This window comes from Apteryx mantelli, chromosome 25, assembly GCF_036417845.1.
Source record: "Apteryx mantelli isolate bAptMan1 chromosome 25, bAptMan1.hap1, whole genome shotgun sequence".
NCBI classification, from domain to species: domain Eukaryota; kingdom Metazoa; phylum Chordata; class Aves; order Apterygiformes; family Apterygidae; genus Apteryx; species Apteryx mantelli.
In genome coordinates, this window is record NC_090002.1 from 4,799,666 (window position 1) to 4,823,197 (window position 23,532).

General features: G+C 59.0%; 2 protein-coding genes across 4 annotated transcripts in view; both read left to right on the forward strand.

The window, feature by feature from the left end:
- Positions 1 to 1,315: 1,315 nt before the first annotated feature.
- On the forward strand, positions 1,316 to 3,456 carry LOC136994175 (uncharacterized protein ENSP00000471857-like). The gene is made up of 3 exons (XM_067310425.1): positions 1,316 to 1,821; positions 2,053 to 2,138; positions 3,374 to 3,456. The coding sequence occupies exons 1-3, from the start codon at positions 1,316 to 1,318 to the stop codon at positions 3,454 to 3,456; spliced, it is 675 nt and encodes a 224-aa protein (XP_067166526.1).
- Positions 3,457 to 5,863: 2,407 nt separating this feature from the next.
- The window catches only part of NAV1 (neuron navigator 1), a 66,388-nt gene continuing 48,719 nt past the window's right edge, over positions 5,864 to 23,532 (forward strand). For 2 of the 3 annotated variants that reach the window (XR_010886309.1, XM_067310471.1), the window contains exon 1: positions 5,986 to 6,780. Coding sequence is in view for 2 of the 3 variants with exons in the window: in XM_067310471.1 (XP_067166572.1) it covers positions 6,066 to 6,780 (715 nt within the window). In the remaining variant the exon portion in view is untranslated. Of the gene's footprint in view, positions 6,781 to 23,532 lie in introns of all 3 variants that reach the window. The other variant, XM_067310472.1, reaches the window with a different exon arrangement.

Here is a 23,532-nt window from a genome sequence, read left to right on the forward strand (position 1 = left end):
CTAGAGATGTCCCCAATCCCTCCACCAGATGGCTTTGCCCCTTTGCACCTCTCCCGCATAGAGGAAAATGTTTTTTTTCTGGAGTTTGGGGGGTTTTTTTTGGAGAGCTGCAGCCTAAAGGCAGGGCGAAGATGGGCATGAGGTGGCTGAACTTGACTCCACGGCTGGTTCCACTCCCTGAGCTCGGCTCTGCATCCCTGGGAAAAGCACTGTAAACCTGGCGTTGCTGAAACCCTCCCAGGCCTGCGGGAGGAGATAAGCTTCTTGCAACTGTGTGAGCGTCCCTGCTGCCTGCAGTGGCAAAGCTGACCCTGCCTGCCTGCGAGCGCTTTGGGTGGGATGGGGTGGTGCACCGAGCTCCCCATCCTCGTGGACCAAGCCACTGAGGCAAGGGGAACAAGGTACAAGGGGCACCGCCGGGGGAATGGAGCTGGGAGAGCCACTCTGTGGGCCAAGGCAAGAGCAGGAGCATGAAGAGATGGGGTGGTTGGCATGATGCAGTGGGGACATCAGGGCTGAGGAGGGCAGGAATGGGGCCCGCGAGCCCATGGATGTCACTCCATTGAGGCACTGTGCACCTGGGTCACGGCCCAGTAAATGGGGTGATGGAGGTGGCCCTCAAGCTGGTCGACAGATGGTCTTGGGTGGCTGGGAGAAGGTCTCGGGTGGCTGAGAAGGGCCCTCACACCCGCAGTGCCACCCTGGCCAGGCATGGGTGTGCGCCCTCCTCCCGGCCAGGTGGCCTCGCTGCAGTGACCTGCCGTAGGGACATGGGGACAGGGGCTGCCTGCACCAGGGCTGGCAAACACCAGGGTCCCTAGGAGAGGACATAATGTGTGTCCTGGCCCTGGGGGGTCCCCGTGGGAGGATGTAATGCATGTCCTGAGGTCCCCATGGAAGGACGTAATGTGTGTCCTGGCCCTGGGGATCCCTGCAGGAGGACATAATGTGTCCTGAGGTCCCCATGGAAGGATGCAATGTGTGTCCTGGCCCTGGGAGGTCTCCGTGGGAGAATGTAACACATGTCCTGGGGTCTTCACGGGATGGTGTAACGCGTGTCCTGGCCCTGGGGATCTGCAGTGCTTTGGCCCCTGGGGTTGGGGAGGTTGAGGAGCCACAGCCGGTTGGGGTCCGAGGCCGGGGCGGATGCAAGGATCCGGCGTGGGCGATGCCGGCTGCACCTCCGTGCCTGTCCCCTCCACGGACGCCCCCACTACCGCGGGCTGCGCCCCCATCCCGCCCCGCCGGGCCCCTCTCATCGCCTCCCACTCTCTCTCCTCTCCGCAGGCCGGAGCCGCGGGCCGCCTCGTCGACGATGAACGGGACGGCCAACGTGAACCCGGCCGGCCGAAGCCACTTCGCCTCCGCCATCCCGGTGCCGCGCGGCACCTCGCAGAGCAAGCTGCCCACTGCTGCCACCGCCACCGCCACCCCGCGGCCCCCCACGCGGCCTGGTGGCTCAGGGCCACCCGCAGCCGCGGCCCAACGGCCACCCAAGGCGCCGGGCCCCGGCCTCGGCTCCAAAGGCCTCAAGGCCCAGGGCGGCTGCAAAGCCGGCGGCCGCCGGGAGGATGGCGGCAGCGGAGGGGGGCCGCCGGGCATCGCCCCGCGCGGGGGGCCGCAGGCGCCACCCAGACCCCCGGCGGCACCTGGGGGGTCTCCGGAGCCGGCCCAGGAGCCTCCGAAAGGCGCCGGGGATGCTGCCGCCCGCCGCCCCCAGGACAAGGCCCGCGGCGGCTCGCAGGGCAAGGGGGCCTTCCCCTCGGCCTCGTCGCCGCGCGGCCGCCCCGTCACGGCCACCGTGGCGCCCTTCCAGTACCGGTGAGTGGGGAGCGGGGTCGGGGTGCCGGGGGGCACTGGCGAGGCGGCTGCGGGAGCCGCTGTGTGGGCGGAGGGGGGAACGGCGTCCCGGGATCCCCCTGCCCCCGCGCGGGAGCAGCGCGAATACGCTGGGAGAGGCGATGGCAGCGAATGCCGGGGGGGGGGGTCTCCTGGGGGTCCCCACGGCCCCGTCCCTGCTTGCCCCCCCCTGAGCCCCCCCTCTGCCCCCAGGCTGCAGGAGGAGGGGGAGCAGAGGGCCGCGGCGCCGTGTGACGAGCGGGCCAGTCCTGCGGAGGGGCCCGAGCCCGGAGGCCTGAGTGAGTCCGTGGGGGTTTGCTGGTGGGGGGGGTGGTCGTGGGGGATCCCACGTGTCCTCCTGCCCTGGGGGCTTCGCCCATCCCGTGGGTGCGGGCGGCACTGCCCGGGGAGCCGGCTGGGGTCCCCATCCCCAAAAAGGGGTCTGGCATCGGTGGGCCCTTGGAGGGGGCTGGTGTTAGGCACTGCCAGAGGTGTCGGCTCCGGGGTGTCCCTCTCCCCCAGGGGACACGGGTGCCGGTGCTCCCCCGCGCTCAGCGCCCTCAGCCTCCCGCCAAGCCCTGCCGCCGGGGTGGCTGCCGACCCGGGATCCCTCCCTGCCGCGCGGGACGCTTGGCTTCGCTTGCTGCATAAGCGCTGCGCCGCCGGGAGGGCTCCTGCAGGCAGGAGGCATCCGGGGAAACCCCAAGGGAAAAATATATGGAGCCCCGACACCCATCCAGGGATTCGGGTGTGTTCGTGCAAGCAGCCGGACCAGGGGGCATTGCCCTGTCCCGAAACGCGGGGTGGGAAGCGCCTGGCCGGAGCAGAGGCAGCGGAGCGGGAGCCGGAGGCAGCTGGGTTTTGGGGAACGGGGACGAGGGAGGGTGGGAGTCTGAGCCATCCATCCAGGGGATTACTATTTTTTTTTGAGTCCGACCGAAAGTCAGTCCCGTGCCCCTTGCCAATGCGGAGCTGATCCCCCGGCTGACGCAGCTCGGTGTGGTGGGAGGCGCGCGCCAGCGCTGGGGGCTGCCTCCACCCGCTCGGCTGGGTCCGTATGCTCGTCAGGTGAATTCACCATTGGGGACCCCCTTGGCCGTCCCTGGGTCAGAGTGGCTGGATGTGTCCGGATGCATCCCGATGGGATGCTCCGTGCAGGGCTGCGGAGGCTGGGGCTGAGCCGTGGTGCTCCTCTGGCCACGAGGGTGCTGATACGGTGCATGGAAGAGGTAGCGGCAGGCTGGAAGCCGAGTCTGACGGGACGCGCTTGCAGAGACCCGGGTCTATGGCTACGAAAGCACGGGAACAACCTGAAAAATGCTGCAAAAGAGCCCTTTAAGCTAGAGGGAAAACGAGCAGAAAATGAGAGAGAGTGCGAGGAAGGCGGGGAGGAAGCAAGGGGGATTGCAGGGAGGGGACCAAACTCATCAGGGCTGTATTAAAGGAGAGAGGAAACGGTTTGGGGGTGACGATCCAGAGGAGAGCCGGGGACCCGGCTGTGGGGGCTCCTCCTGCTGGGGCTCCTTGTCCCCAGGATGGACGGGGGACGTAGTACAAGCCGAGATGGCCATCGAGGAACCAGAGGGTGAGGCAGAACACGCAGAAAAGAAGGGCTGAAAGGGACGGGCAAGGAGATCCGGGGCCGGAGCAGGAGAGGAACACCAGGCGGTGGCTTTTAGGCCATTGGGTGCCCGGGAATTCCCAATGCAGGCCAGCTCCTAACGATCTCCAGCAGTTGGGCCTTGCTGGCTTGTGACAACACATTTCCGGAAAGGCTGCGGGAATCCATTTGGGAAGTGCTGCTGTCAAGTCTCTGTAGCTGGGAGACCTCCCCGGCAGGGCAGGAAAGCCCTGCCGGAAAGCCCTGCCCTGTCCTGCCGCCTGGCCGGGATTTGCCCCAGGAGGGTGCTGGCGGCCGGAGACACCCAGGTGTCTGCGAGCGGGTGGAAAAACAGCAAAAAGCGCCTGGGCACCTACGGAAAGGCGACCGCGGTCCATGGGGAGAGCAAGGCATCTCCCCAGGGCAGAGCCGCGCTGGGTCCGGTGCCAGTGCAGCGGGAGGGTGGCCGAGCCAGGGACGGGGAGCAAAAACACACCCGGCGATGCGGCCGGCTGTGACGCCTGCTCGGGCGTTGCACCGCTCGCCTGTTTTTTTGTCCCCCCCCCCCCCCCCTTTCCAGTTTTCCGCCGAGCTCCAGGAATGACCCATTTCCAAGGAGGCGGCCGAGGGCGAGCGGTGAAGCCGCTGCCTCAGCACTGGGCAGGATCCCTGTGCGCCGCAGGCGGCGTCCGTACGGGCACCGCGGCAGCGCGGGTGGTGTTTTAAACCTCGGAGCGAGCCGGGCCGCCAGCGGAAGGGCCGGCGGCAGCGGCCGCGGAGCAGCTCGCCCCCCTTCCCGCCCGGGGTGGTCGCGTCCACGCTCGCAAAGTCATTTTTCAACGGGCCATTCACCGGCATTTCTGCCGGCTGGGCGGATTTCGGGGCGAGCAAGGGGGAGGGGGGAGGGCGTTTCTCGGAGGGGGCGATTAACCCAAAGGCAAATTCTGCCTCCCTGCAAACGGGGACGTGGAAACGCCCCGGAGCTCCCCGGCGGTTTCGGGGTGGTTTTGTTTTTGGAGGGGGTTCCGTGCGCCACGGAGGGGGGGGCTCGGATCGCCCACTGCCGGGGAGGCGGTTGCCAGGGCAGCGGGAGCTGGGTCGGCAGCGGAGGATGGCGGGAGACTCCGGGGATGCACAGGGAGAAGGAAAGAAAATATAACCGAGGCGCTTTGGGGAGCACCGGGAATTTCTCCGGCCTGGAGGCCGATTCGGGAGGGCAGAAGTGGGCCGAAGCGGCGGCGCGGCCTCGCAAGGCCGTGGGGGCGCCCGGTTAGTCCCCGAAGGGCCGAACAAGCCCCCAAACGCATCCCAAAGGCAAAAGCCAGGCCTTTCTCAGTGCAAAATTTCCTCGCCCTTTTTTTGCGCCCCTCCTTTTGCATCCTGTTATTCCGGGCCTTCCGGGCGCTTCTCCGGGGGAAGGAGCCGGCGGGCGATCCTCCAGCCCCGGGGGAGGCAGCGCTTCTGCGGAGGCAACCCGGGGCGCTCGCTGGCTCCTCCGCGTCCTGCTCAGGCGTGTGCCGCTGGCTCGGGGCCGGAGCCAGAGCCGGGCTCAGGGAGCAGGGAATGGGGCCCGTGCCGCGGGGCTCGCTCGGCCCTGCCAGCCCTGCCGCCTCCTTATCTTCGCAGCATAGTAATGCGCCCTAATGCAATATTTTCCGTCGGTTGCCATGGCGGCGTGCGTGAGGTCACCAAATAGACTTAATTCCCCCCTCCCGAGGGAGGGATAATTAATGAAAAATGATGATAACCAGATCCCACCCACCCCCCCTTAATTCCCCCGGACCGTTGGAGGCACCACGATCAGCTGGGGTGGCTGGAGGTGCCGGCCCCGCGGCACGGGTGCCCGCCGCGGGTGGCCTCGGCTGGTGGGGACGGGTGCGCCGGGCGAGGTGACGGGTCGGGGGTGCAGCGGGTCTGGAGTGTCGAGGCCGGGAGCGGTCGCGGGGCGCTTTGCACGCTGGCAGCTGTGGGGTGCACGGCCGGGGCGCACGCAGGCGCTGCGGGACATCCCGACCCACCGGCTGCACCCAGATCCCACCTGGGGTGGCACCGGGGCGCTGGAGGCCCCCCCTCCCCCGTGGGCACCCACGCTGCAGGCAGCTCCCCGCTTGCCAGCTTGCGGGTCACCTAACGCTGGGGCCCCGCACGGCCCCGCTGCCCCCCCCCCGCGCCCCGACCCCCGCGCCCCGGCGGTGCTCGGCGCTGCACGTCCCGCGGCGGGGGGCGGGGCGCGCCCCGGCCCCGCGCCCCGGCCCCGCCCCGCCCCGCGGCGGCGCGCGCCCCCTCCCCTCCCGTCCCCTCCCCGCCGCGTGCCGTGGGCGCGCGCGCCGCGCCCCGCCCCCTGCCCGCGCCAGCCGGGCGCGGAGGAGGGCGGGCCCTTTTTGTTTGCCCCTGACATTCCGCTGGTTCGCAGTGTCCCGCCGGCGGCGGAGCAGCGAGGTGGGGCCGCTGCGCTCCGCTGCCCTCCGCTCCGGTGGGGCGGGCGGGCGCTCACGGCGCTTCTCTCTCTGTCTTGTCCGGTGTCCTCGGTGCCGCAGCAGCAACAGCCCCCGCAACAACAGCAGCAGCAACAGCAGCAGCAGCAACAGCAGCAGCCGCCGGCGGGTTAAATGTTTCCAGCGCGGGGATGCTGGGGAGCAACCTCAAGAGCCTTCCCGACGTGGAGCTGGGCGAGGAGGGCGCGGCGGAGCTGCGCGGCTACCGGCGGGGGCCCGACGGCGGCGCGGTGATGCCGAAGCGGGCCAAGGCGGCGGCGGCGGCGGCGGCGGCGGCGACAGGGGCGGCGGGGCCGCGGGGCGCCGAGCTGCGCGTCTTCAAGGCGGGCAGCGCCGAGGGCCGCCTGCCGGGGGGCTCCAACCTGCGCAAGCAGAAGTCGCTCACCAACCTGGCCTTCCTCACGGACGCCGAGAAGAAGCGGCAGCTCTACGAGCCGCGCTGGAGCGACGACATGGCCAAGGCGGCGGCGGCGGCGACGGGGGGCCGCGGCGGCGGCGGCCCCCGCGCCCGCGAGGCGCCCGCCATGTCGCGCAGCCTGTCCCGCTCCGAGCACTCGCTGCTGCCGCCGCGCCCCGCCGCCGCCCCCGCCGCCAAGCCGCCGCCCGCCGCCGCCGGCAAGCCGAGCCGCATCCCCCGCGGGCCCTACGCCGAGGTGAAGCCGCTCAGCAAGGCGCCCGAGGCGGGCGGCGGCGGCGGCGACGGCAAGTGCGACGACGAGCTGCTGTGCGGCAAGGGCAAGGCGGCGGCGCCGGGCGCCGAGGAGAAGCCCTACCTCAAGGTGGACCCCGAGCTGGTGGTGACGGTGCTGGGCGACCTGGAGCAGCTCCTCTTCAGCCAGATGCTGGGTGAGTGCGGGGCGGCGGCGGCGCCCGGCCTCGTTGGCGACGGTCCCCGCCGAGGCGGCCCACGCGGCACCGGCCGGGCGGCGGGAGGGAAGCTGAGGCGGCCAGACCAGGCCTGGCCGGACCGCCAGCCTCGCTCACCTCGTGGCCGCGCCGGCCTCCTCCCTTCGCAGGCGTCTCCGGCCTCTCTGCCCTCCCTCGAGGCTCCCCGCGCCGGAGCGTGACCTGCCGTGGGCTCGGCTCCATCGCCTGGGAGTGCCCGGGCTGTTGTCCCGGCCCGGCTCCCTCTGTGTGCCGCCCGGAGGCAAGCTGGCCGGGAGCCACGGCCGTGCTCGAAGCGGAGGTCTCGTTGGCCGTCAGTGAAGCCAACCAAGAACTTTCCCTTTACTACGTGGCTCCTGCCTGGTGTTGGAGAGAGCTCAGGCGGGGCCCCGAGCCCGATGCGCGGGCGTCGCGCTGGCTTGCCGGTGGCCAGCGAAGCCCCGATTCGGCCTTTGCCCCCGGGGGAAGCTGTGCTGGCAGGAGGGGAGGGAGGCGGGGAGAGCGGCTCGCGGCGGGCAGCTGACATGGTCCGGCGCACGGCCTTCGAGTTGGGAAGCCAGGCGCGATTCTGCTTCTGGCTGCCGATGCGTCCTCCCGGGAGTGTGCGCTCGCTCCCCTGCCCGCACCTCTCCGGAAACGTGGGCACCGTTGCGCGGAGAGATCTTCGGTCGGTGAGAGGCACATCTCCCATGCTTGCACGAGCAGCTTTCATCTTCGCGTAGTTATCCCACGCTTCTCCAGCAGGCAGGGCAGCAATATCGTTGCCGGTGTACAGAAGGGAGCCAGAAGCCTCTACCCATCCGTTAGCACAAGCTCCGAGGTGATTTTAGGACAGTGGTGTCAGGTCTGTGTGCTCATCGCCCCCGTTCCCTGCCTCGGCTGCGAGCCTGAGTCACAGCTGGGTCGGCGGTGGGGTGGACAGAGCACCTGTGAGGCCTGGAGCTTGCCGTGGCCAAGCGATCCTTGAAGTCCGTCTGCTTGGCTCAGAGACAGAGCCAAGATGATCCAGGGCCAGATTTCAGAAGGGAATCGCAGTTACGGCTTTTGTGGTATTAGGAAATCGTGTTGCGCTCCTGTGAGGCTTTGGGAACGATCCCCCAGCCTGCTCGGTCACCGAGCATGTCCTGGAGAGACTCGGCTGATGCTACGTCTGGAGGCTGCGCAAGGCGGGGGCTGCTCTGTTGTGTCTCTGGCTGGGGGCCCACTGGTGGGCCTCTGGCCTCCTCGGTGTTGCGTAGGTGAGGAACATGAAGCCAGGGATAGTTTCCACCGTGGACAGGGCTGCCCCACAAAAGGGAGGGAAAGCACCCAGTCAGCCCAAGCGCCGATGGGACGGAGCACAGTCTCTTCCTCGGCTTTTCTCCAGTCTCCCTGCAAGGAGGAATTGCAGGTTGTGCTTGAGTTTTTCCTTCCCCCTTGTGTTTTTGGTCGCATCTTGTTTCTAAATCGGACCAAAGAACATGGAGTTTCCCCTCCCATCTCAGCTGGATGTTGCATCTACTGCTTGTGATCAGAGCTGTCCTGTCCTAGAGGTTGACCTTGGGTGACGGCGTGCCAGTCTTACGTGGAAGTTGCTCATGGAAAAGTGCCCAGTTATTGCATATGCAGACTCGAAGTTCAAGCCTGCGGTTTGGGCGTGTGGTTTTGAATCAAAAGCTCCTCCAATGTCTTGGGTGCTGCTTCTGGCTGAGAAAGGGAGGTCTGTTTCCTCCGTTCTCCCAGAAAGCTGCTGCAGGATTTGTGTGAGCCATTGGCTGTGTAGGTCTTGCTAGCCTGGTGCATTTGATCTCTGAGCCTGGGAAGGACAGGCTGTGTGGCCGAGGGCTTGTTCTGCGTGTGGTATTGCATGAGATTTTCATCAAATTAGCAAATGCTGGCCTCCTGGGCACGCCTTGGGTCTGGTGTTGCTGCCCATTGCGTAGGCTGATCCGGGTCTGCATCTCAGCGCAGCTGTGTCCAGCGTTTGCGTTTCCATCGTGGCCATCGCTTGGTGGAATGTGTAGGCTGAAGGCTGAGCTGATCTCTAGGAAACCAAGGCAGCATCTGCCAGGGTATTTCCGAGCCTGTGAGGTGTCGAGAGCCCTCTGCTTTCTGCCAAAGCTCCTTCTCCCCTGCAGTCCAACACGACAGCGTGGATAGGCTCGAACGGGCTCGGTCGGGTGAGGACAGCGGGGGACTTGCAGCTATGAAAAGCTCTGTTCATTCTTGCAAACTGGCTTGAGACGATGGCAAATTAGCCTGCTCTAGCTCCGGGCAGCCATGACAAGACCGCTCTCGGTACCCGAGTTAGCTAAATTTAAAGCACTGATGGTTAGCTGGGATGCAAGCAGTACTGACAGGGATGGGGTGGGCCAGGAGCCCAGACGTGTCGAGTCCCTTCTCCCTTCGAGTCCTGGAGAAGTCCTGGCTTCCTGGGGGAGCCCCCTTTTATGGTGCAGCGTACCAGGAATTTCTCCAAGGTTTAGAGAGCTGGCTCGAGATGCTTTCTCCCAGGTGTGTGATGAGTGGGGGACGTGAGCCAAATCATGTTGCTGAGCCCTGTTGTACGGAGAAAGGGAAGAAAGTCATCCCTGGTTGGAGCCCGTTGGTGAGGCTTGGTTAGGTGGTATGAGCACAGTATGTGCTTAAGTCGGGAGCTTGTAAAGCTGTGCTTGCTGAGCCCACTTCGCTTGCTGCAAAACCCACTGTGCAAAGAGTCGTCGGGGTGTTACAGCCTCTGCTCCAATGCAGTGTGCACGAGCGTCTGCCGATGCGCAAGCGTGGAGCCTCCCAGACCGTGGTGGTGTTGCCCTCAGCTCCGTGGCCGTGTACAGCGTTGGGGAGTGAGGAGCTGCGGTGGTGGCTCGGAACAGAAGGTCTTACAGCAAAATACTGGCGTAAAGCCAGAGTGAGCCCAGTGCCGGGGGCAGCCGCATTACAGAGGTGAAAACAGTCTGGACACGAGAGGTCAGTCTCATTGCGGGAGTGCACGGGCTCAGGTTGCCACGGCAGTCCCACAGCTGGCCTCGGGGATGTCCACCCTCATCCCTAATGCCAAGATGACACCAGATGCCTTTGGAGCAGTGGGCATAGCAGGATTGCTGAAGGATTTGTCATTTATAGGACTAATCAATCTCCACCCACGGTGCTGCTGCCTGGCATTTGCATGCCTGGGGTGGATCTCGGTGTCCCCGCTCTCTCACTTTGCTGTGAGACAGGGGGATTTCCCCAGTGTCCCCAAGAGAAATTCTTGCAGCTTCACTGAGGATGCAGGACTGGCCACCCAGGAGGGATTCCTGGTTTGTGGCAATTGCTGGAATACCAGAGGTGCTGACTGCAGGACAGTGACTTGTGTGCGTGCTTAGTAAGACCACAACTTGTGAAAGCGCCCCCGACATCTACTTTTGTTTCTGGGCTGGTTCTGGATGTCTTGCTGCAGTTGTTAGCTCCTGCCTGGAGTGAGGGGCCTACTTTGGAGCCACAGTGCTGATGTTGTCCTTGGGAGGTGCTGAGCATCGCTGAACTTCGGACTGTGCTTGCCATCTGGAGACTTGGTGTGCTGGCCTGTGAGGGCTGAACACTGCCAGGTTGGTGTTGTGAACCCCCTTTGTCTGCATGTTTGCTGAAATAGGTAATTTTCCAACATTTGGGGACTGTTGGGCTTCCTGTGGTGGCCCTGGGGGCTGGCTGTCCAGGGTCAGATGAGGACAACATCTAGGGTGGACAGGTCAGGAACTTAATCCTGTTTAAACTTAGCTTTTCTTACATAGGGTTGCAGGCTGAACTGCTTGTTGTGCCGTTGAGTTTCACCTGTTCCAGATTTAACCAAGCCAACTGTGACCTGGCATATCTTTGATGGTCTGTGTGGTGAAGATGCTGAGTGGAGCTTGGAGATGTGCAGAGGAGGGAGTGATATGATAGCAGAGAGGGGGTGGTTGCACTATCTCCTCATATGCACCGGTGGCAGACCCAAGGCTGGGTGTGTGAAACCCTGGATGCATGCTGAGCCTCAGACTTCTGGTCCTGATCCCTTTGTCTGGCTCCTGGTGTGATCCATGCAGGTAAAACCTTCTCCAGGGGTGACGGTGACATGGTACTTTCCAGAAATTGGCTCCCGAGGGAGAGATTATTCCTGGGGTGGGGACAGACGCAGACAGGACAGGATCCCCCCTTACTCAGAAGAGCTGGCTGCAAACCCTGCTAGGACTGGTGAATGAGGCCAAGAGGGAGGCTTGCTCTCTGTTGCTTCAGGAGGTGTTTCAGAGGGAGGGATGGCTTCTCCACACTATTTTGTGGACCTCTTTGGCATTAGAGACATCAGTCTGAGCCATTTTGCCGTTTGTGCTGGATGATGCTGTGTCCAGAGTGGCTGGAGAAGACCTGCTAGCTTGGTTCGTACTGACAGGCAGACATGGTGTGAGTTGCACTGACTTTCAGCCTCTGCAGGTCTTGTTGTCTAGGAATTGTTGACCTGTGCTCAAAAGCCTGTTCAGCCACTGACTAACCGGAGTGCTCTGCTCCGCCAAACATGATGACTTACAGAGGCCTTCTGCATCCTTGGTCTCTGCACCTGAGTACTCATTTCCACCGCATGTTCCTCCTGCAAGAAGTGTACACAAGCTGTGGTGCAATGCTGGCCAAAAATACAATTTATTTAGTAGTGGCCAAATGTTACCTCTCATTTGGTTACAGCAGCTGTGTCATCTGTTTGATGACACCGAAGCCTTTGTAGAGCTGGTAGAGATGCAACTGCGTTTAAAGTGGAGCTGCCTGCGCAAGACGGGAGAGGTCACTGGGACACAGCAACCACATGTGCTTTGTAGAGGCTATTTCCAACATCAAAATTATACATTGCGCATCAACCAGAGAGATCAAGGCTTCTCATCAAAGCTGGATGGCAGCTGGGTTTGCTAATTATCCCAGCACCGGCCACAGGAGGAAGGTTCCAGCGTGGTGGAAGAGCTCGCTATAGGGAGCTCGCTGAGCTGTTCCGCGTGCGTGTGCGGCCGACAAGAGTGTGCAGGTGCAGGAAGGCCTACGGGTGTGCGAGTTCACTTGCACTGGGGTGCTGGGACTTGGAGTGATTGCTGGGACCCGGAGTGATTGCTGCACTTACCAAAAAATCCCTAGAGCATGGCCAAGATCCTGCAGTTACTTCGTGCAGCCATTTCCTTGGCCTTCTCTTGCTGGGTATGGTGCCTCTTAAGTGGTTACTAATGGGTATAAGTGTATAGATGGCTGGGTTTCGCATGGGCCAGAGCCCAGACAGATGCATGTGTGATCCCAGGGGTAAGGGCGTTTCCTAAAATCTTTGCTCAAGGAGCCTTTGTAGCCTTGCCAGGCTCTGCAGGGGCTGGGTGCAGGTATAACCCATCCCAGTTCTGCAGCCCCTCGTGCACTGGGTGGGCAATGCCACCCTTCCCCGAGTGCCCTAGCAGGGATATCTTTGCTGGGCAACGTGTGCCTATGGAGGCCGCACTCTAGCAAAGGTCCTGCTGGAGCAGAGCAGCCCTGATGCTGCCTGGCTGCAGGTCAGAGAAGCATCCTTAGCTGTGCTTTGCAGACAGGAAGGGCGCAGTGACTTGCGGGTGAGCGGTGTGCAGGAGTGAGGGAGGAACTGGATGTCCTGCCTCCAGTCCTGTGCTCAGTCCTGGACGTTGTGGTCCCTACTTCCACCGATCAGCCTTTGGGTGGGCTTCCCAGATACGCAGCTGAACCTCCAGGACAGGGATGGCATGTGTCACGGAGGAAGGAAAGGATGACCTGGTGCTCCCATGGGTGCTAGTATGACCAGGCTCAGCCCCAGCAATAACTTCTAGTCAGGGCAAGCTTTCCTAGACCTGAGGTATCCTAAGGCTGGCAGTTGGCTGGGTAGTGGATGCCAGCAACCCATCTGCGATGGGAAGAGGAGCCAAAGGGCTGGTGAGGACTGCTGAACACACAGGCCCCTTGAAGGGTGGGATCTTCACATTGCATGAGATTGTGGTTGGTAAAAACCCAACAGTGCGGAAAACATGCTTGGCCGATATTTGACATGCCCTGTGCGGACATGTTGCCAAGCCAGGTGGAGATGGTCTCACCAGGGTATGCCTTCCCAAATAGATCCCGGGAATAGATCCCTCCTGATTAGCTTCCCTGCTGGCCAGGCGCATGGTACATGATTAAAAGGGGTATCTCTACCTCTCTGCTTCCCTCACTGTTTAATTAAGCACTAACGGGGACCATTGCAGCTCTGTGGCAGTAACTGGACTCCCTGGTGTGAGAGCGTGAGGAGGTCAGAGACCAAGTAGCTCTTCACAGCGTTGGGAGCAGATTATTGCCTCGTAAAGCAATGCAACTGTTCCGATATCACTATTATGCTAATGCGATTCCTCTCTTAAGACCCCTGCACTATAGCGCCCTTGTGATAAGATTGTTGGGGTGGGAATTTATTTCCTTCTGGCTGTAGAACTGAAATTCTGCATTTGGGTTATGGAGCAAGGAGGAAGGGATGGGTTATGCTGTCTTGTCTCTACTTCCACCCTTGTGTCCCCTGCCTTCCCCTAAGGAGTGGGAGCCTGATGGCAGAGGGTAGGTATCTCCTATCTCTCAGCTGTGATGGCTGCAGTGAGTGGGGAGAAAGTTTGGAAATGCAACCTGAGGACCACAGACCTGGCTGGGAAGTGCCGTCTTCCACCAATAATGGTAGTGCAAACAAAGCAGTGAAAAATCCAAATTTCTCTTTCAAAGATTCCCATGAAAAAGGAACAGTGCAAACATTTGGATACAAAAATATTTGGAGATGCATTGCCAAAACAAATTCTTCCCCCAAAAGAACCTGGAAAATTGCTGTTGAAATTGGACTTTCTCAGTGACTGCCTATATTTTTGCCCCCAAATCCAACATTTGTCCGCTGAGGAAAATGTATGAATGAATGAAAAAAACTTATGCAACTCCATTTCCTCTGGGCTGGTGTAAGTGACTGATATCAGGCTGATACAGGCAGCCCAGGAAATGCTCTTCTGTGATCTGTTGGTGGGACACGATCACAGCTGGGCCTGGGCAGTGTCCCCTCAAGGCCTTGTAGTCCTCTTGAAGCAATTGCCGAGGTTTCCTGGGATCATTTGCTCTTGGAGAAGGACACCCAAGGGTCCTGCCAGGGTAGACCTGCCTTGTCAGTGATGCACTTGTGGCTTGGGTGGCACCCAGAGAACCTGTGTCAAGTCCTCCTTCCATGGAGTCTCCTCCTGCTGCCCTGTGTCCCCAACTTTGCTTCTCTGCTCTGACTTTGGCTTCTCACACTGCAGCACTGGTTGTCTCTGTGCCAGCAGCCCCCTCCCCAGCACAAGTCCCCGTCTCCCATTGCCCTGTTATGTCCATTTGAGTTATCAGCTCATTAGCTTCCCAAGCAGCTTCATGCTTCATGGTGCAGGACAGCAGTTTCCCCCCTTCCTCCCCGCACATGGTCCTTTTGGGCCTGACCTCATTACAGTCTCCGAGGAAGGCGCTTGGCTAACTCTTGTGCCTGCTTCACCTGGGGGGATTCGTTCCAGGTCACTGCAGAGCCGGAGATTGCACCCTTCAAGGTGTATAACCTTTGAGTGACGCCAACCTTTAGTGACAGCCCATCTGCCGTGACTAGCATGTGTCTCTCTGGTTGCCTGGCTGAACTGTGCCTCCTGCCTGCTGAGGGCCAAGTGGTTTTCTGTAGGACTGAGCTCCTGGGGACACCTCACGCCGCTCTCCTGGGACCCAGGCGGTGTTGGACCTAGTGACGTGGCCTCGCTGGGTCACCTGAGTGGTTTGCTCATCTGGTCCAGAGCCTCCTCTGTGCCACCGTGTGTGCACGTACGTGCGTGGTGTTGATGGTCTGTGTGTATGGTGGAGCAGCAATGTCCCGGGGTGCGTGAGTACATGTAGCATATGTGGTACAAGTGGCAGCTGCGATTAGGACTGAGACCAGCCGGGTGGTGAAGCTGGCTAGGTCTGGGTTTGTGCTGCGATGCTGGGCGCTAGTCCTGGGGGTCTTGCACCCCAACACTGGGCACACGGATTGCGAAGGTGACCGCAGCTGGCTTTTTGGGATGCTGTGCTGGGTGGCATGGGGATGGCTCCATCTTTTGGGGTTAGCTTAGTCCTTGGCCTTTCCAGGCTTGATGCCTTGAGGGAGTCTTTTTACAGAGTTGTGGTAACACAAGAGGTGGGAAATCAGATATAGCTCAGTTTTGCCGTATCCCCTATCCTGCAAAGTCATGTTCTCCTCTGAGCGTGTGAAGCAGCCATCCCTGGGGGAGGAAGGGGAGGGGTTGCTGCATTGAAGCGGCTGCTCCGACTTGGAAGCGGCGAGCTCCGGGAAAGCAGAGCGTGCGAGAGGGGGGGAGGCGAGCAGGGGAGCCGCGGAGCTGCCACAAGGCAGGGGTGGAGGAGAGCAGGGCGAAGGGGGGAGCGGGGCTTTCCCACGCTGCTGCATTGCAGCTCCGAGCCGGGGAGCAGAGCGCGGAGGGGAGCTGGGAAGGCAGGGGATGCTGCAATGCAGGGCTGAGATTAGAAGCTGTGCAAATGTAGATGTGCCTGTGTCAAAGCGGGTGTGACACGGAAGAGCGGTGCCCAGCACTCCCTCAGATTCGCTCATCTTTCCTCTTATCTGTTCTTTTCGCGTTTTGTTTCCCTCAAGTGTTTCTCTCGATCCTTACGCTGCTATTTGTCTTGTCCAATTGAGGCAGTAACGTATTTTTGATTAATGCAGGAGGAGGGTTGAGATTCGTCTGCCACTGGAAGGAGCCGCTGGAATCCACGTAGGGGAGCTTAGCGTTAAGCGCTCTCGTAGCACGGTTGGGCAGGACATTTTCCTCGCCCCTGAGAGCAAGCAGCCTTACAGTGGGGAGATGGCTCAAGAGCCTCGTGCGCTGGGAGCAGGGGCCAGCACAGCGTGTGAGCTCCTTGGACGTGATGCGCAAGCAGACCCACAGACGAGAGCACGTGCATCGGTGCACCCGTGCCTGCCCGGTGAAATGCATGTGAATCCTGCACACATGCAGCGGCAGACACATGTCTCCACCTGCATGGATGCATGAACGTGCCCAATGACCATGTGTGCACTACAGTGCTATGGAAAGTGCAGGATTTCCCACTCATGCCTGGTGTAGGCTTGGATAACACTTACTCATTTCGCATCCCTCCTTGGTTTCACATCGGTCTCGTTGTCTTAAACTCATTAAGAGCAGAGCAATTTGCAATCCCCCTGATGGCCAGCTTATCTGTTAGGATCTGGCCTGAAGCATCCACCTGAAATTATAGAAAGGATTTACGGAAAATCCAGAATTCAAGCCTTAGTTTCTGAAGGTGTAATTGCAGGGCTCCTGTGTCACCTCACGTTTACCTATGCTTTATCTCATCCAGTAGCAGCGCAAGTGAGTGAAGATTATACTGCTTTATGGAGGGGATGGTGGGCTGGAAAGAAGGCGGGACCTGCTGAAGGTCAAAGAAGAGTCAGCTTTCGAGCTTTAATTTCGAGAATTAGAGTTCAAGGCTTCCTGCTGCGTGTTGCGCTCACGAAACCGCGATTCCCTCAGCAGGTTGCAAGCCTGACTTGCAGCCGCAGGTGAAGCAGCTCGAAAGCTGGGCTGCTTGCCAACTTCCTTGACTCACTAGCCAGTTGACTGCAGCATGGGATCCTCTCCTGCTCAGTGAGCTGGATGTGCTGTACATGGCTGAGGTTCTCTCCAGCTCGGTGAAGCTGCTGGAGTTGGTGGTTGTTCTTGTGTGACCCAGGAAAATGGGAAGAGCAACACTTTGATTGCTGAAGCCCTTGGAGTGTGAGCAGGAGGTGGGGAAAAGTGGTAATTGCAGTGCGACAGAGGCATAAATGATGCCTTTAACACCAATAAAAGCCTGAACCGCTTTTATTTCTAGTGCCAGGCCTTGCAGAGGTCTCCTGACAGTGTCCCTTGTCTGGCTGGATTGACGGGCACATTTGCAGTGACCCAGCCTGGTTCGGCATGTCCGTGGCTGCTGCCGTTGCTGGGAGTGGCCCCGTTTGAGCACTAGTGCGTGCCGTTGGGACTGGGGGTTGTTCCGCATCCCAGCACCGCACGCTTTTGTGCAACAAAACCTGCAACCAGACACTGCGGTAAAGCCACCAGACCAGTTTCTTCAATAGCGATCTTCCAAAGCGCGCGGGCTTGGCCGAACCCAACCCTCACTGGTTTGCTGGGAGCCCACGTAGGCTTCAGGAGGAGGTTTTGTGAAGCTTACACCTTCGTGCTTTTTCTGTGGGGCTGCAATGTTCCTGATGCCACCACTGTCCTCGGCCTCTGTGCTAAACAGCCTGGCTCTCCTGGTTCAGAGAGCTGCAGTGAATCACGTTCAAAGCTGAGATTCAGGTACAGCTCCATCGCTGGCTATTTATAGACGTGTAAGCTTTCAACATAGCTGAAGGCTGAGAATAACTCCCTGATTAGACAGTTCTCAAAATCACACGCCTGTTGCCCATGCGCATCATGATGTTCTCAGACTTCCTGCGTATCAGTGTAGGGTACGTTTTGGTCGTGTGCCAGCCCAAATTGCAGCGAAGAGGATTTTCACCCTGTTTTTTTTTCTTTCTTTCTTTAGTGCCAATTCATTGTTGTCAGCACGCCGCATTCAGTGGAGTGTGATAGGGAGTTGGTGCTGATGGCAGTTTGGACCAAGCTTCATCGAGCCTCTGGCGTGAGCTGGTGGTGGAGTGGGCTTGTCTGCTGGTCGGTGGCTTCCGTTGTGTTGTGGCTGCGTGGCCCCATCCTTGGGAGGACCGGATCTTCTGATGGGAGGAAAATGGTGGGGACATCTTCACGTGAGGACTCAGTCTGGGCCCTGTAAAACCTACAGTCCTACACTGGCTCAGGGAGGAGGGGATGAACTGCTACCTTCTGTCCCCTCTTCTGAGGGTTTGGGTGGCAGAGTCTCGATTTTCCCATTGCCTTGAAATCGTGCCAGGCTCCTTACCGTTTCCCTTAATTTCGTAGCCCAGTGCATAGGGAGACATGGGCACTGGCAGCAGGGGATGTGCTCGTGACTCCAAGGCAAAGGAACCTGCTGTGGAGACTGGGACCTACAATGTTGAAACTCATCTCTTTAATGAGCCCCTCAGGCTGGGAGCATTAGACGCTGTCATGACGTTTCCAGTTCATTTTATCTTTGACTGGCATTATATTTCCAAGCTGATGCAAACATGTGGAAGAATAGATAGCAGCTAATTCACATAGATTGCCGTGACACGGGAGCTCCTGGAGGCATGCTGGGGCTGGTATAAAACAGGCCATGGGGCCATTTCACGGGGTGAGCAAGTCCCTTCCCAGCTGGTTCCTGGCTCTGTGCCATGGGGGGATGCTCTCTCTGCCTGGTGGTGGCCTGATTCCCCCTCCAGAAGCTCTTTCCGGTTAGCTTTGGTGCCTCAACGGGAGAAGAAGGCTTTGCCGGAGCGAGTGCAGCGTCTGGCTTCCAACAAACCAGGCGCTGGTAGAGCGGGGCAAGGCAAGGGGGTTTCAAAAGGCTCTTGCCCGAGGTGGGAGCACTGCTTTGCTGGAAGGGGGACAGCTGAGCGCCCCCGTCCCTGTTAAAACCAGGCCCTTGCAAAGAGGGAAGGGGCTTTGGTGAGCCCCGGCCCCGACCTGGGAGTGTGTCTGCGCTGTCCTGCTCTGCAAGCGCAGGGCAGCGCTGGGAGCTCTCAGCAGTGCAAAGGTGCTGTGGCCACCACAAGCGTAGGACCTGCAGAGGCTTCGCAGCCACCTTGCCTCTTGCTTTTTGCCACGCTAGTCCGCGACTGGCTTTGAGAAACCTCCTGAGCTCCCGACGCTCACGGCACAGCAAAAGCAAGGGAAATAATGAAGATCAGCTTCCTCCCCATCCCAGCAGGGAAGAAAACAAGACCGTGTCCTGGAAACCTTGCTGTTATCCTTCGCTAGCAGGAAAAGGCGTATGCCAATTCCTGAGGAGACGGACTCGCTCTGGAGCCGGGCTCCACTGGGGTTTGTGCAGCTGCAAACCAAAAGTTCGGAGTTAATCGACTCCCGCTCTCTTGGCACTCGGTGTTTTGGTTTCCTGTCCCAGTCTGCAGGTGAGCGTGAGGCCTCTGCTGCTGAAGGCGAATAGCGGTGGTGAGTGGATGGGGACAGCCCCTGGGCTTTTCTCTGGCACTGCTCCGGCTGCTGTTGGGCTTGGGAGGAAGGTGGCTGCCTCTCCGAGCCCCAGCACTCCTGGGCCTGCTCTGAGTCTCCTGCAAACCCCAAATTTATTTTAAAACAGAACAAAAATCCACAGCTCTTACAGAGAAGAGGAATCGCCCTGGCCAGGCTGCACGTTGGACCTTGAGCTGGGCAAAGACAAGGTGTCCTGGGAGCAGAGATGCCAGTGTGTGCCTGTACCCAACAGTGGCACTGGCTCCTGGTGGTCTGTGGTAGTGGTTTCTCATAAAGAACATGCACCTAGACTTGGTTTGGGCCTGGAGATCTTGGTGCCTGGGTGTGCGCTTGCTGGTGGAGAAGAACCAGTGTTTGCCTGACTCGGAGATGTAAACCCAGAGCCTTTGTGCCTCGGGCTGCGAATAGCTGGGAGGGCTTGCAGATCGTGAACCTTTTTGTCTTCGGCAAATTCCAGTTTGATAGCTCATTCGTGGTTGATTTGAAGTTGGCTGCAGCACTTTCTGGACTTCCTCTCTCCCACTGTCGAGTGCAGTTACTGTGAGCAGTTAAACAGCTTCTCTGTTGCACCCAAAACCTGACTGCATCTTGGCCCTAGAGGGAACAGCAGCATCTGAAGCAAATGCCAGACCTCCTTCTGCTCCTTGGCCCTGCTCGGACGTCATCAAAAGCCGCAGAGCAGTCAAAATGGGGCAACGGAGGATTCCTGCTACCTGGATCATCTCAGCATTTCCGCACAGCACCCTGCCCTACGTCGGAGGATAAAAAGCACGGCCCATCGCGCTGCGCTCGGGCAATCCCCAGCCAGCGTAACCACGAGGGAGCTATTACAGGCTGACAGAATTAGCAACCCTGAGGCTGTTCGGTTTTTCCTTAGGGACCAGAATGGCCCCCAGCGGTTTCGGGGATCCAGGAGACACAGAGCTGGTGTCCTTTAATACTTGATGCTGAGCACAGCAGCAGTCTGGGTGCTGATTTACCAGCAGACCAAGACATTGCTTGCATAAGGGTGAGAACATCTGGAAGGGGGCAGATGGCTGGGCAGTGACACCTTCAGCCATCTCATTTTCATTTGCCTAAACCTTTTTAGCTGTGTTTTTGCTGCGCTGTGCCAAGCAGGGTCTCGGTGCTGCTGGAACTTAAGCGCTAATATCTACCATCCGGCCGCGGTCTGTAAAGCACTCAGCGGATTTTTTTTTTTTTTTTTTTGCTATTTGCAGTTAGTTTTCCAAGTTGAGATTATTGGCTCATTGGCATCTGTTCCCAGATGGAGAACATGTGGCCGGTTCCTGCAAGGGAAGGGAACGGCCCTTCTCATGAAGCAGCGTGGGGGATGAGCAAGGGAATGTCATCTTGGAGCCTGCGAGATGCTTGTTCGGGTTGTGGGGTTCAGATTATCCAGACTTCTTGGAAAAGCCCCTCCAAGCAGAGTTTGCAGGGCAGCGTTGCTTGCACTGGGAGGTCGCCTCCCGTCAGATATCTTATTAGTTGTGGGTAAATCACAGTAACCTGGAGGCAGGATTAAATCTCAGCTCAACTGCTGTTTGCATTGCTGTGCACTTCACAGCCCTCCCTGCTCTTGACGGAGAAAGCGAAAAGCGAGTAATAAACTTTCCACTGTGATTTTTTTTTTCCTAGGCAAATAATCATTGTACTAAAACCGGTGAAACTCTTGGGGTTCCTGAAAACGTTCCTGCGTTGGACAGGCTGGCTGAGCGCTCGCGGATTGTAACGGCACGCCAGTGAGGAGGAAGCAAACCCAGAGCTCAGATTCAAAAGTAAATTTGCAAAGCAGCTTTTCCAGCCTTGCATTCCCTAGCGGAACATGTTAGAGAGTGTAAAACTATCGCACTGCTTTCCAAAATCAGCCACTCCGTGCGCTGCAGCGGTGACCAAGCAGAGGAAAACAGTGCTCCCTTTGCTGTGTTCTCCCTTCGCCCGTCATTACGTTCGGGGGCAGAGGTGCTGATATGTTTTGTTGCTAAGATCCTTGTTCCCTTTGTGGGAACAAAGCAAATTTTGTTTGGATTAGATTCTCTATAGCTTCAAAGACGCACCAAATCGGGGGGCTGCCAGCTTCTTTTTGTATTGCGAGAGATCCCTGGTTTCCATCCCCAACCGTCCCTGTTTTGCAGCTCAATAGCCCATCCGAAACAATGGCTTTAGAAATGAGATGCCTGCGTCTTGGAACCGCAGCGCCGAGGCTGCGCCAAGCGATGCGCGGGGTGCCAGAATTTGTGCGCATGGGGAGAAAAAAGGAGGAGGAAGAAAAACTTGCTCCGATGGGATGTTTCCAAGGAGATCATGGTAATGATCTTTCATTTCCATATAGCTTTTCATCCCCTTGTGAAGCATTCTCGGTCATAAGCTCTCGGCGTGTTCAGTGGGGCTAGCGCGGCGACTGTCCTTAAAACGCACGCTCCTCCGAGGCAGCTCCGATGTTGCGGAGCGGTCTCAGCCTCGGTGGGAGCGACCGCCTTCTGCAACGCAGGGGCGTTTAGTGAAGCAGAATTTAACCGTTTGTTCTATCCATTTACCAGCCCCCCAATTTTGGCATCTGCAGTACAGACCACGTTAACCCCGTGTAGCGACCGTGCAGCTGAGTAACAGAGTTCTGGTTAAGTCTGTTGTTCCCCGAATCTGTGTCATATGAGAGATCAAATGAGCTAGTGTCCGGCTCAGTCCCACCGTGGCCTGGATGTGCACTCGGCTCCTAGGAGCTTTGTTACGAGCTGTTCAGGCCTCTGCAAGCTCAGCTGGGAGCCGGGCTTTGTGGTTGGGGCCGGAGCGGGCTGTGGCCCACGCGGAGGGGTTTTCCTGACTCATCTGTCTCTGCCTTGGGTTGAGGCCGGGCGCCGTGCTGGGAGAGCAAAAGCTTTAGGCAGAAGCAGATTGCTGGGCTCTGGGGAAGGTTAGCCGGGCTGTATCCGCAGCCTGGGATATAGGGGAGGGTGGTTAATCCTTCTGAACGCCTCTAACTTTCCAAAAGGAAGAAAGTCTGGAATGCTGCTTCTCCCCTGCTTAGAGATGTGTTTGCTTGGGTTTGCAAAAGCCACAGTTTCTTAGGCTTTTTTCTTTTTCTTTCTTTCCCCCCCCCCCCCCTTTTCCTGCCCTGACTTTTTCCCTGGCCTGAAGAATTTTTAAGCTAAAGCATGGAGAGGAGAGAACAAGGGGAGGGGGGGGGAGAAACCAGGGAGAGGAAATGGTGGTGGGGTGGGGAAAAAAAAATCTGTTTTCAAAACCAGAACGGTTTCAAGCAGACATGAAAGTTTAGTGCGGTGGTTGTTTTTTTTTTAATTTCCACCTAAATTTCGAGGCATTTTGTCAACAGGAGAAAAATACGCTTAATAAGTGCCACTTTTACGAGTAGAAGCCTTTGGCTGACAAATAGCCCCGAAATATAGAAGTAAAGGAGAATTAGGTGCCCTTTAATCCTTTCCCTTGCTGCAATGTGTGAAGTGAGACGTGCACAGATGCTCTCTGGAGGTGGGTAGCTGGAGCCAGGCGAGGGGATAGACCCCACTCCAGAATTTGCCTGGCCTCCAGGGCTTTTTTCTGTCCGTCTGTAGGAAAAACAGGGTTAGCAGCACAGCCATCCGTAGAAAGGGGGTAACTGTGGGTTTGCGCGGGGGTAATTGTGAGCAGGGTGTGTTTTCCTGGCCGTTCTGGCAGCTCGGTCCCAGCAGAGACCAACTGTCACGGCAGCGCGGTGGGGTCCGGTTGTATTGCCACCCAGAGCCATGATACTTAGCAGCGCCAAGGCTTGGCTTGAGTGAAAAGGGCAAGAACTGAGCCCAAATTCAAGCCCTCAGGCTCTTCTTTTCCTCCAGCCTCCTCCTGGACTTGCTGATTCAAAAACGAGGAGGGTGAAGGTACCTAGAAAGAGGAGGAAGGAGAGAGCAAGCGGGTGGGAAGGAGAGACGGAGCCAAACGAAAGGAGGTGGCTAAGGAGACCTCGCACAGTTGAGCGCTGCCAACGAGCCCTTTGCCAAAATCTCATCGACCGGGAGGGCTCGTCCTGCTTCATAAACCAGATTTATGCCTGACGCCGTTATGTCGGGTTGGCTTTGGAAAGCGCCTCTCTCACTTCTGACCCACAAAAGGCCTGCGAAGGGTTTGAACCGGTGCCGGGAGATACCACTGATGTCTTGCCACTGCTCCTTTCCGTCCCGGGCTTCGTTGCACCCCGAGCTTCGGCCCCTTGTGGGAATTGTCCCCCAGCCATGCTGCGGATGCCGTGGGGAGCCCGAGGCAAGAAGCGGGTGGCCGTGCTGGAGGCGGCTGCTCTTGCCGCTACGGTGTCTCGCCGTGGCCGAGTTCGGCAGGTAGATTAGGTGTCGTTAGAAAAATTGCTTAAATCCGTCGCTTTTAAATTTTGAAGAGCGGAGAGATTTTTCCAGTAGATCTCGTCGTATTTTGTACCAGTGGGGGAAAAAAGAAAAAGATTTTAGGGCAATTTTTTCAATGCCTTTCCTTTTTCTCTCTTTTTTTTTTTTTTTCCTTTTCTCTTGGTAAACTGTCTGCAACCACTTACGCTGTTCCTGAAGGGATTTATTACTCCCTCGAGCTCCTCGTGTGC